We start from the raw sequence: 13,393 nt of genomic DNA, 5'->3' as shown, positions 1-13,393 counted from the left end.
AGATCCCTGATCACAGACAGGATCCTCTAGGAAATAGCATCCCTAGGTGGTTTGCATCCTCTAGAAATTTATTGGAAATTTTATTAGTAACCATCTAAAATGGATCGGTCTCTCTTAAACAAACGTTTACAAACCGCAACGTGCCAGATTTACAAATTTGATGATGATGTCGTAATTTGTAAATATTTATTGAAATAAATCCACAGGCTGGATACTACAGTTTATAGATCATGCATTATGAGCAGGCAAAGTATTCTATTCTAATAAGTACAGAACTCTCCAAAAAATTAGACCTCTTTCAGACACATGACAAGAGTCATTTCTTTTTTGGAGGAAAGATAGAAGGAAAGCCAATGTACAGCCAGAGGGGTGGGTAGCACGGCAAAGCCAAAAAAAGGGCAGTGGTAAAGAAGCAGCAGAGAGAGTTGGCTTCTGCCCTGTAGAGCTGAGTGAACCCCCTTTATAATCCACAAGGAGCCTCAACTCCCTAGCAGCTATCTCTGGGGTCCCCAAGTTGACTCTTTCAAATTCTGCCCTCTTCCATTGGCCAGTGTTCCAACCACCCATCTCCTATTAGCATATTATTTTTCAATTTATTAACACCATTGATGAGGCTACTCTCAAACTCTGCTCCTTCAGAAATGAGACAGCCTGTCATTTAGAGCAGTATTTCTCAAACTTTAATGTGAATAAGGATCCCCTGGGGATTTGATCAATTCATATGTGAATTCAGCTGGTCTGGGTTGGGGTCTGTATTTCTAATCAATTACATGGTGATGCTCATGTCACTAGCATGATAATCCCACCTTGAGTAGCTAGGAATGGAGGGGACATTTGTTTAAGTCTGATCTTATTCATTAACTATAGGTTTTATTAGTTTAACACTTGAGTATTCTTGAGAGCGTCTCACAGTTGACCCATGTGTCCCAAAAAAGCAACATGGAAAACAGAGGAAATAAAAAGTACCCATAATCCTACACTCCAAGATAGTCACCATTAGAATTAGTACTGTTTTTTACAATCTCTTTCCCTATGTGTTTATTTACTCACATAGATGTAAAAACTTTTATCTTGCTTACTTACTTATTATGACATTCATTTAAAAATTCTGTTATCTCATCTTCATAAATATCTCTAACAATGGCTGCTGAATTCTATACTACACAAACTGGAAGGAAATAAGCCAAAACTTAATAGTGATGATCACAGTGTGGTCAGATCACATATGACTTCCTTCTTTTCAAAGTATAACAGATAACACTTCTGCAAAAGCAAAACATTAAAATAAATAAATGCATAGTTGCAGAATGGGCCACTGAGTCAATGAACCATAAATGACTTCATCATTTCCCTATTAGTTTGGCATTTGAATTGCTTCCAGATTTTTACTGTTTTAAACAATATTTTAATGAGCATCTTTATATATAGCCTTCTCCATATTTTGTAAATTCCCCTCTACTCCTCAGAATGGATTGTCTGTCTTTTTTCTGATTGGTGTAAGATGTTATATTATCTTCTTGGTATCACTATAATCACACAAGTTAACTGTGATGAAAGGGGTAGACACCTCTTCCTCAACATCCCCAAGGTCCTTCTCCTCTGGGCCTCCCATACAGTGAGTTTTGTCCCAGTCTGTTCCAGTCCTGCTGGAGGGAAACATTTACACAAGAAGTAAGGTTTGCCTTTAAAAAAAATCGTTATCTAGGCACTGCATACAGTGATAGGAGAAGGTGAGGCTGTATACCTATCATCACTCTCTTTCTGCAAACTGCAAGATTCTAGAGAAAAAGACCTATTCCTATTAAATTTATTGTTACCCTAAGAAATATAACAGTATTTATTATAATAAATTTACATGTGGTTAAAAGCCCAGGCTTGGAGTCTGAGCTGCCTGGGTGTGAATCCTACCTTAACCTCTTTGGACTTGTGTGGCTATAAAAGGCAATCAACTTTATCTCTCTGAAATTTGGTTTCTCCATCTAGAAATGGAGGAAAACAACATTGTCCTTATTGGATTATTTTCAGGACTAAATGAATTTACAGAAAGTGCTTAGCACAGTGCCTGGCAAAAAAGCACATGTTCAATGAGAGTTAGCCATTTGAAATTACTTATCATCATCAACAGCATTATTATTTCTTTAGAGTTAAGTACTGAATCAGATAATGTATACAATACTCCATAAGCACACGAGCGCTTGGTAAGTAGTAGTTGTCATGATGTTACCTAAAGGATAAGAATTTGTTGAATGTCCACAAGAAACTTACTTTACAAATGAGAAACTAAAGCTCAGAGGTGTTCCACTGACAATGAGTATAAAAACAGAGTGAGATCAGACTGGCTGCATGGCTCCTATGTGCCTTTCTCTCCACCAAATCTGATGCTTCTTTAGGCCAGGCTGTGTCAGACCTGGGCTTCAGAGACAAAGAAACCACTGGTCACTGACGTTTTCTGAATCTGTGACCATGACCCATTCATAACATGTTTTAATGACTTTCAGCTGAAATTAGAGCAAGAAAGAAAAAAAAATGAAAATCTGTTCCTGCATATGGTTCTGTGATTCTCTTCCCCAGTGCCAATTTAATGACCAGATTAAAAGGAAGCCAAAGTTCTTGATCTCTCAGAGATCACTGAAGTAAGGCTGGCTTCAGGCTTTTAAAAGACAAAGCTAATGGCAATTTCCTCAACACCAGGATCTGATGCTCTTTTGCCAAGGGTTATATTCACTCAGCATCACAGACACTAAGAAATGTAGATTCAGAAAGGAGTGATTAAGAAACCAATGATTAAAAGAAATAGCTAAAAAAAAAAAAAAAAAAAAAAAGAAATAGCTAAATGGTACCAAAAGAGGTTAATCGTATCATCTTTGCTTCACAAACACTAGTAATATATCTTCATCAAATTTTCCCAGATATAATACCTTAGCCGATTTCAGTTGCATGAGGTAACTGATTGATGTTAATGATCTATTCCATTTGATTAAGAAAATAAGGATGAATCTAATTGTTTCATGGGAAATGGAACTTCTTTTCTTATTGAATCCAAGCAGAGTTAATCTGGGATACAACCAAAAGCTTTCATAAGCATTTATAGATGACATGAACCATGCATAGGTTCTATCTTATAAAAGAGAGATTTAAACAATTTTATAGCTATAGAGTATATGGAAAGGACTTTTGAAGAAAATTAAGGTTTACTCTCTCTATATAAATTTTATAAAAATGAAAAGAGTCATATAATGAACTCACACACACACCCCCATTAGATCTCAGGGGAGAGGAACACTCCTATGTGCTTTCACAGAGCTCAGTTGGGTGAAGGCATGGGTGTGGAGTTAGAGACACCTTGAACTGAATCTCATCTCTGACATATAGTAGCTGTGAGAACTTGAACAACTTTCTTAATGCTCCTATGTCTGTTTCCTCAACTAGAAAATAGAGTGACAACTACACTCATATGATTGTTTTGAGAATTGAGTTAGATGATGTGTGTACAAAACACAATACCTGCTACTTGCGTCCTAAGTGCTCCATGAATAGGAAGTGCGGTATTATTGCTGTTATTATCATCATTACCTTCGTCATCAGACTAGATCTGGAACACCTAGGTAATCACAGTTCTGTCGCCATCATGCAAATGACTTTGGCAAGTCACCTAATCATCCAGTACTTCAGTCTCCTTATCTATGTAATGATGCCCAACCCAGGGGAGGGGGAGCAGAGGCACCACAGAGTGGCTGGACTGTGGGATGGTGGGTGATTTCTAGGAATTCTGCAAAGCACAGGGTGAGTGGCATGGAACGGTGTATTAGGAGGCTGCTACATCAGTGCTTCCCACAAACTGATTTCATGAACATGTTAAAAAAAAAAAAAAAGGAGTAAAAAATAAAGGGATTTTTAAATAAAGTGTCTGTGGGGCCAAGTTAAGTTTGCCAACTCTGAATTCTGCCAAATAGTCAACAAAAACCAAGTATCATCTATCTACCATCTCCATCCTTTTATTATAAAGGGAAAATTTATTGCCAATATAATAGGAAAAATATCATCTTATAATATCCTTTAAAGTGAGTACATTTAGCCTGTAATAAAGACCTGGCCAGTAGAGAACAATCAGTGTTTCAAATATAGATTTACTGGGACACCTGGGTGGCTCAGCGGTTGAGCCTGTTTTTGGCTCAGGTCATGACCCTGGAGTTCTGGGATCAAGTCCCACATCAGGCTCCCCGCAGGAAGCCTGCTTCTCCCTCTGCCTCTCTCTCTTTTTCTCTCATGAATTTAAAAAAAAAAATTGTTACAAATATTTACTGAATGAGGCTAGGGAAAGAAGTGAAGAACCAAGCTTGGAAACAGTGGGAGGTGGGATGAGAGACAGACTAGCCAAGAGCAGCAGGATGAGCAACTCTGAGCATCAGAAAGGTGCAGGGAGTCAGGGACAGAGAAGAAGCAAGGACTTTGGGCTTGCTATAAAGGAAGTGAGGTACGCGTCAGAGAATATTACATCTCAACGTTTAAACATCTAAGTCAAAATCAATTCCATTTTATCATGCCATCCTGAAAGAACTACCTAAATTAATCTACATAAATGACCAGAAATAGAACTTATAGTTGAAATAATCAGATTTGCATATTTACGAATTCATATTTTCATATTACTATTTATTCAAAATAGCAAAATAGTTATCAGCTATAATATATATATTAGTTACACATCTGATATATATAACATTTTATAATATATAATATAGCATATTCCTTATAATTGAAGTCATAGACTACTAATTACAGTGCCTTTAAAATTTAGTCTAGGTAGGAATAAGTGAAAATGACCTAAAATCTAGGGAAAGATAGTATGCATATACCTTATAAGATGATATAATAAAATATTAGGTAAACCCTGAAAAATCTTTTCAAAAGTGATTTAAGGATTTGCAGAAATGCTCTTGATAAAATATGAAGTACGGAAGGTATTACACGTTTCTGTATAAAAAAGTAATTCCCATTTTTATGAATATTTATAATGAGTAAAAGCCTGGAAAAAGAAAACACATAAAACAGGTAACACTAATCATCTCTGGTATTACAGATTATTTAATATTCCTTATATTTTCTGTATTTTACACATAGGAAACAATGACCTACATTACTTTTACAAGTAGGAGCAAAACATTACAAGTAAATTTCACAGACATACTTACTCTTGGGAATTCAGGATTGAAGTAGTTAATTACTCCAAATTCAAAATAAGATGCAAAGCCCTCTTTGAGCCAGATATCGTTCCACCAATTCATGGTAACCAAATTTCCAAACCACTTTTGGAGATGGGAGAAAATAGAGCTCACTTAAATTTAATTTAAGGAACATTTATTGTAATTGCATGTTAAATAAACGTAAGGTCGGAGACATAACTAAACTATTTTTGCCCTCAAAAACAAAACTTGAAAATAGGACTTCAAAAAAGCAGGTTGGTGCTTTAACATGAAGAGACAGCAGTCCTGTATTTCTTTGAAATAATTATGTCACATCCAATGACTGAAATCAACTTTTGTTTTAAAATTGTCATTTTCAAAGGCAAAGTAATCTAGAGTAGCATTTCTCAAACTACCCACTTTCCCAACAGTTAATTTAAATAAAGCAGAGGTCCAGAATGCTCACTTACCACCTACTAATTACAGCATCTTATACTCTAAATAGACCACATCAGAATTTTGCTGTAAGCAGTTGTTATGTTTCAAGAACATGTTTTGATCTGTGCTAAGTACAAGTCACTCATATTCTGCTAGAATTCTTTTCGAGCTTAACAGAAACAAAGTGTCACATGGAGAATGAATGGAATCAGGAAGGAAAAACACAATTATTTCTAAAACCAACGAATCTGTACCCTAGTATTTAATCAAATTATTACAACAGCTGTCATGTACTAATAGCTAGCAGCCGGTCTTCCAAAACAATGTGTTGCTTGGGTGATCATAATAAATGGTATTTTGAGTGACTGATCAAAACTTGTCAAAGTTTGCGTTGACTGTGCAACGAGGTGTTAATTCTGTCCCAGTAAAAAACTCTGGCCCATTACCTCTTGTGGATCCACATAACAAGAAGATAACAATTTCATAGTTTAGATCATTTCTTTCTTGACAAATTTGTATGAATGGAGTCAATGTCAAAAAAGCAGATGTGGGAACCTCCATCAAACACATAACTAAGCTTCTACAAATCACATTGTGAAAACATAGATCTAATGAAATAAATCCTTGTTCACACTGCTTTTGGGTATGCAGCTTGAGATCACTGCTCATCTCACTGACATATTAACCACTTTCCAATATTCCTTTAACCTCTCTTCAAACAAAGCAAAAACAAAGTTTATAACAATCTACTGATGAAATGTGGATATCTTTCAGTGCCTTTTTGAATATCCTTTATTTTAAGATGGAATGAAAATGAATAATCATAGCTCTGGTTGGCTTACTTTCCCTGAAAAGGACTCTATGGAGCAAAGTTTACTTTTGTATGTAAATACCTGACCTCTGAATGGCCTGTAAGTTCTCATCGCTATGATCCATCACCAATAGTTCAAATCCCCACAAGCTCTGATTATATAGATCCTTCCTTCACTGTCCTACTTTTTGAATAATTTTTTTAAATGTGGTATACCATTAGAGGGTTGGTTTTTGTTTTGGGTTTTTTTTTTTGTTTGTTTTTCTTCTGGTTTTGTTTTGCTGTTTTTTGCTATCCTTGGTAGAGCAGCTAGAGAATGTCTTCACGTAAAATAAGAAAGAACATTTTACCACATGCCTGATGTCCAATCTCGTGGGAGAGAATGAAGGAGATCACAGCCTTTTTGTCTGTTACTTGATCATTTGGTTGCATCAACAATAATGACTCATCAAATATCAATAGTCCCCAATTTTCCATGGCACTGTTGTCAAAAGTAGGCAAGGCAATTATATCTAAGTGGATTTAAATGGAGGGAAAAATGAAATCATCTCTTCCAAAAAGTTTGAGATTTCCAGATATAAGTATTGCAAAATGAAATCATAAAATTACTAAAAGAAAATACAAGTGAATATTTATAATTTGAAGGGAGAGAAGATTAATAGCAAAGACAGAAGCCAGAAAATAAATTGTTCTGATTATCTTATCTGAAAATCAAATACTTTTGATAAAGGATCTGTACAGAGAAATCTTAAAACTTGACATTAGAAAACTAAACTTTACAAAACTGGCAAACAATCAATCTAAAGAGACACTTCACTGCGTAAGATAAGCAAATGGAAAATACGCATAAGGAAAAGATGCTCTACATAAGATGTCATTAGAAAATTGCAAATTAAAACAGTGAGATACCACTATATACCTATTAGGATGGTTTAAATCCAAAGCACACTACCAAATGCTAGAGAAGATATGGAGCATCAGAAACTCTCATTCGTTGCTGGTGGGAATGCAAAATGGTACCACCACACTGGAAGACAGCTTGGCAGTTTCTTATAAAGGCTGATTGTACAGTTTAGCAACTGAGCGATTGAGGTTATTCACCCAAATGAGTTGAAAACTTTAAGTCCACACAAAAACTGGTATAAGGAGGTTTATAGCTATAAACCTTTAAGTGTGAGACTTTGTAAGTGTGAAAAATGGGGAGCAAGCAAGGCGTCTTTCAATGGGGGAATGGATAAACAAACTGTAGTGTGAATAAATCCATACAAGAGAGTATCATTCAGCAATAAAAAGAAATGAGCTCTCCCACTATGAGAGGACAAGAAAGAAGTTTAAATGCAGATTGCTAAGTGAAAAGAAACTAATGGGGAAAAACAGCACACGGTATAATTCCAACTATGAAACATTTATCTGGAAAAGGTAAAACCAGAGAGACAGCAAAAAGCTTGGTGGTTATCAGGACTCTAGGGAGAAAGTGAGGAATAAATAGTTGGAGCACAGGAGATTACTCTGTAGGACACTGCAATTTTAGACACATATCATTATACATTTGTCAAAACTCAGAGAATGTATAGTACCAAGAGAGAAACCTAATGTAAACTAAGGGCTTTATTAAACAATATTGTATTGATATTGGTTCATCCATTGTAACAAATGTGCCACTCGAATGCAAGATACAGGAGGAGAAACTGTATGGGGGGAAAGGGAAGGGAGAGGAGATAAATGGGAACTCCCTATACTTTCCATGTAATTTTTCTTAAGCCTACAAGTGCTCTGAAAATATAGTTTAGGGACGCCTGGTGGCTCAGTGGTTGAGTGTCTGCCTTCAGCTCAGGATGTGATCCCAGAGTCCTGGGATCGAGTGACACTTTGGGCTCCCCGCAGGGAGTCTGCTTCTCCCTCTGCCTATGTTTCTGCCTCTCTCTTTGTGTCTCTCATGAATAAATAAATAAAATCTTAAAAAAAATAGTCTAGTTAAAAGGAAATACATTAGTTCGCCAAAAGACAAATTTAGTTCATCACAAACAAATTTGAAAGGGAAATCACAAGCTGGGAAAAATATCTGCAGCATATATCACAAACAATTAATGTTTTTTTAATAGCGTCTGGACTATCGGCCTTGGCTCAGGTAGTGATCTTGGGGTACTGAGACAGAGCCCTGCGTCAGCCCTGCGTTTAACAGCCCTGCTCTGTGTTCAGTGGGGAGTCAGCTTGGGATTCTCTCTCCTTCTCCCTATCCCTGCCCCTCTACCCCCGCCCCCAAATAAACCTAGAAGAACAAGAAAAAATGTTTACTTTCTTTTGCTAATAGAAGAAATGCCATTTTTATAATGTATGCTACGTTTGCCTAATGAGTGTGCTGTGCTCCGTATGTTATGTTGACTTGCACTACCACCTTTTCCTCCACCTGCACCTTTCCCGCCCTCCCACCCACCCACTTTCCTTAGACAGACTGATCTGCTCCACTCAAACCAATCCCCTTTGTCCTCTACTACTGCTAAGCTGTTCTTGGCTCCAGCTGTTTGGTGCCCCAGAAATCCTCTATTCAATGTCCAAATGTCCACGGATCCTTGTGGTCCAATCTTACCAAGTCGAAGAAGCCATACTTTACTAACTCCTGATAACAATTTTAAAACAATTGTTTTAAAGACAATTTAAACAATTGAAAAAAAATTTTTTTTACCTCCAGATGCACAGAATTGAAAGTAAGCAAATTCTTGTTTCTTGATAAACTGTCATCACTTGTTCACACAGGACTCTGTTTTATTTTATTTTAATGATTAACTCATTATTTTAAAATAATGATATAAACACCCATGAATCTGCCTCTCTCTTTTTAGAACAAGGGTTGGAAAACCCTCTCTTTGAAGAGCCAGACAGTAAATATTTTCAGTTTCGTGGGCTGTATGTTTTCCATCGCAGATTTGACTCTGGCATCACAAAGCAAAAGCATCCCTAGACACTGTTATGGGGGCAAATGAGCAGGCTGTGTTCCAGTAAAACTTTATTTATGGACCTTTAGACATGAATTTCATCTGATTTCCATGTTTCATAAAATACTCTTGTTTTTTCAACCATTTAAAAGTGTAAAAACCACTCTTCGCTCGAGGGCCATACAGAAAAAGGCAGCGGCCCACATTTGATTGTATGCCAATATTGAAAATATTGAGAATATGGAGAATATTGCTAATAACTAACTCAAACTATGATTTCCAGACCAGCAGCACCGGCATCACCTGGGAACTTACTAGACACGAGAATTCTGGGACCAACCACAGACCTACTGAAACAGTGTCTGTGTTTTAATAAGCCTTCAGGATGATTCCAACACATGCTGAAGTTTAACAGCTGACTTAATCTCTCTTTGGGATCCTTCTCAACTCATACTTTCATGTCTTCTTCCAGCAGCTAAATCACTATCCTCAAGTTTAGGGGGTTTTATTTTTAAACTTTAAGAGAAAATGTTTCATTTTCATTGCTATTGAGTTTTTTCATTGTGTGAATGATCTATAATTTACCTATTCCATTCTCCTAAGAGTGACCATTTTGCTTTCTTTCAGTATGTGGCTATACTATAAAAAGTGTAGCTATGAAGATTCTTGCACATGTCTTCTGGTACATACATATGTGCTCAGATTCCTCTGGGAGATATATTTAGAAATGGAATCACTAGGTTTTAAGGTATTCTAATGATCAACATTGCAAGATAATAAATATGTTTCAAAGCTGTTGTGACAATTGATAACTCCCTTCAAAATGGCCACTTTTTAACATTTGGCATTTGTTAGATGCCTACTTTTTAACGAGTGAATAGGTATAAAATGGGGCCTCACCATGGCCTTGGACATTCATTACTTAGATTACTAATGAGGTTAAGTATCTCTGCATAAGTTTATTAGCCACATGAGTTCCTTTTTCTGTAAAACATCTATTCATGTATCTTCTTTTCCTTGTTTTTTCTTCTGTACTGTTCTTATTTATTTGTAGGTATTCTTTATATATTTAGGCTACTCCCATTACCACTTCTTAATCATCTTTCTCTTAAGACTTTTACTTAGCCAGTCCATTATCTCTTGTTTGGTGATTAGTTGCTTTTGTTTATACATACTGAAGCTACCACCCCAGCTCAGCTACTTGAACAGTGCCCCAGCCACCTACTTCTCTTGCATTCAAAAGGCACCATGAGGGGCACCTGGGTGCCTCAGTTAGTTGGTTAAGCACCAGACTCTTGATTTTGGCTCAGGTCATGATCTCAGGGTTCTGAGATTGAGCCCCGTGTTCAGCTCCACGCTCAGCATGTAGTCTGTTTGAGATTCTCTCCCTCTGTCCCTTCCCTCTGCTCACACACACACTCTCTCTCTCTCAAAAAAAAAAAAAAAAAGGCATCAGGAAAAGTAATAAGTAACCAGTACTGCTTTATGGTTTATATTGTATTTGCCTTTCATTGCTACAAAAATTCAAATCATGCGGAGGGGGTGGTGGTGGTGGGATGTATAATATATATAGTTAGGATACTATTGTTTTAAAGTTAAGAGTAAAATTAAAACTTAAAAAGAGAAGTTGCCATTTTTAAAAGTCTGCAGGGGCACCTGGGTGGCTCAGTCAGCTAAGCATCAACTCTTGATTTCAGCTCAGGTCATTATCTCAGAGTGGTGAGATGGAGCCCTGAATCAACCTATCTGCTTTGTGGGGAGCCTGCTTGAGATTCTCTCCCTCTCCCTCTGCCCCTCCCCCTGTCTTTCAGGTATGCATGCTCTCTCTCTCAAATAAATAAATCTTAAAAAAAAAATAAAAATAAAAGTCTGCAAGTCTTAAAGGCCCACTTCATTTTTTTTTTAAAAGATTTTATTTATTTATTTGAGAGAGAGAGTATGAGGGGCAGGTAGAGGCAGAGGGCACTTTTGACTTTAAACAGTCAATTAAAAGGATAGCAACCCCAGAAAAAAAAATGCTCTTATATGAACATGGTTTAGATTCTTGGGCTTAGAACTCATTGAGCAAGTGACGACCAAACAAACAAACAAACAAACCTGAAAGAATAACACATGCAAGAAATAAGCAAAATGGCTTTTCACTTGACTCCCTGAGAAGAAGAGGATGGCTTAGGCGGGAAAGGCCGGTAGGGAAGGGATCTGTGTCTCACTTTGTTTTGTATTTTTTAAGGCTCAACCAAGAGTTAAAATAACAAGGAAACATGTATTCATCTTTCTCTTATAGATCCAGTAACAGAAAATCTCCTTATTTTAATCATCTGTCAAAATACAATTTTGATTGAGTGCCACCTGCGTGTCACCTTGGTTGAGATGCTATGAACGATATGAGAATGTGCCAAATATAACCCTGATTTCCAGAAGCTGACAACCTAGTCAGAATTTATATGGAATTACTGGACTAGGTCTTTAATTCCCTTCACTAAAAACAAAACAAAAAACCCAAAAAACAACTTTACCATTTACCATTCTGAAAAAAGCACTATCAATAGGCTCTGAAGGTACAAAGAAAAAGAGAAGCCAGATCCTGAATCCAAGTTACTCCTGATTTAATGGGCGGGGGGGACACTCAAGATCTGGTTAGGTCAAGAGCTCAAATGGAAGGGTACATAGGATGCCATGGGAACATGAGAAAAAGAGAGTCAGGGAAAGCTTCCTAGAGGAGGGGGCCCTGAGTTGAGAAATACATGAATTAATCAGTTGGATAGATGTCATTGCAGGATGTGCAAAGTGCATGTGCAAGAGCCTGGGGAGAAGAGGAAGGTGGAAGAGGGGACAGAAGGGGTGCCAGAGCATCCTTCTAGCTCAGAAGAACTGACAAAAGCCTGGAGAGTTTGGCCAGACATGCACTGTGATAAAGACAGGGTGCAGAGTTTGGACTTTATCCTCAGGGCGATGGGAACCCATCGAGAGGCTGTAAAGAGGACAGTAATAGGGTCCTTGAATTTCACTATGAAAAGATCCTCCGCAATCTCAGTCAGAAGATGGAACTGAGGGGGTCAAGAGGGAAGGGAGCATAACCGAATAAGGGCTGCTGAGGTGGAAGTAGTGGTGGTGTAAACTTGGGGGGCTGGGGCGGGGGGAGGGGATGGAGATGGTAAGGAGGAAACTAATTGGATGGAGGAGGTGCTTTACAGACCATGGAGTGGAGGGTGACTCTGGACTGTTCCTTATCTAAATAAAGACAAATAGAACTTTTCTTGCTGAGACAAGTGTCATCTTGAGATCCTCCAGCCCAGAAGCTTCCAGCCCCAGATGCCTTCAACTCCCAAAATGACAGGTATCACTTCCAGGATCCCTGAATGGGCCAACACCAGTTCACTCTCCATTCCTCGAGCCCCTGGGCTTGAGCTGCAGAGCCTCCCACCCACTCCCCACCCCACCCCTGGCTCACTGGGCTGAGTTCCCAGACATACTTCCTCCCTTCTTTACCATCTGCCAGTATAGACAGAGCCTATTTTACTTTATCCAAGATGTCACATGACATGTCAGAGGAACAAAAAATGTTTACATGATACTCTCAACATAGAACAATGGACAACTTCCTGAGCTAAGTGGCTCACACAATTTCAAGGATGTACTATACAGATCTATAATCAATAAAACGTTTACCTATTTCCTCAAGGATCACGTGGTGTTCACATGTGATTCCTATTTTATACAACAAAAGTTGACAGATAGGACCCCATGTCCAAAAACACCAACCAAACAAAACCCCAACAAACCCCACCTCACAAAAGACCACCACCATAAAAAAACCCTCATTCACGGGAACTGGAGTAACTCACTCACATAGGCCCACTGAAAGGATCCAGAATATTGCATCAGACACATGGGAGGGGAAAGAACAGAACGTAAGAGAGGAAGCAGAGTCTGGAGGATGTGAGGCTGGCAACAAACACCCAGGAGGAACCTAAATCCTGAGAACACCTGCTGGGCACACAGCATTGTACAGAGAAATAGCAGACAGG

At 37.9% G+C, this 13,393-nt stretch overlaps 1 protein-coding gene across 1 annotated transcript in view; it reads right to left on the bottom strand.

The window, feature by feature from the left end:
* The window catches only part of LVRN (laeverin), a 64,791-nt gene that overhangs the window by 26,740 nt on the left and 24,658 nt on the right, over window positions 1-13,393 (bottom strand). The window contains exons 5-6 of the mRNA XM_038551853.1: window positions 6,790-6,944; window positions 5,193-5,306 (exon numbers count right to left, since the gene is read on the bottom strand). Of these exons, the coding sequence (XP_038407781.1) occupies window positions 5,193-5,306; window positions 6,790-6,944 (269 nt within the window). The remainder of the gene's footprint in view (window positions 1-5,192; window positions 5,307-6,789; window positions 6,945-13,393) is intronic.

This window comes from Canis lupus, chromosome 11 (genome assembly GCF_011100685.1).
Source record: "Canis lupus familiaris isolate Mischka breed German Shepherd chromosome 11, alternate assembly UU_Cfam_GSD_1.0, whole genome shotgun sequence".
NCBI lineage: Eukaryota > Metazoa > Chordata > Mammalia > Carnivora > Canidae > Canis > Canis lupus.
Note: the sequence above shows the minus strand (reverse complement) of the source record. Positions and strands in the feature narration are given on the sequence as shown.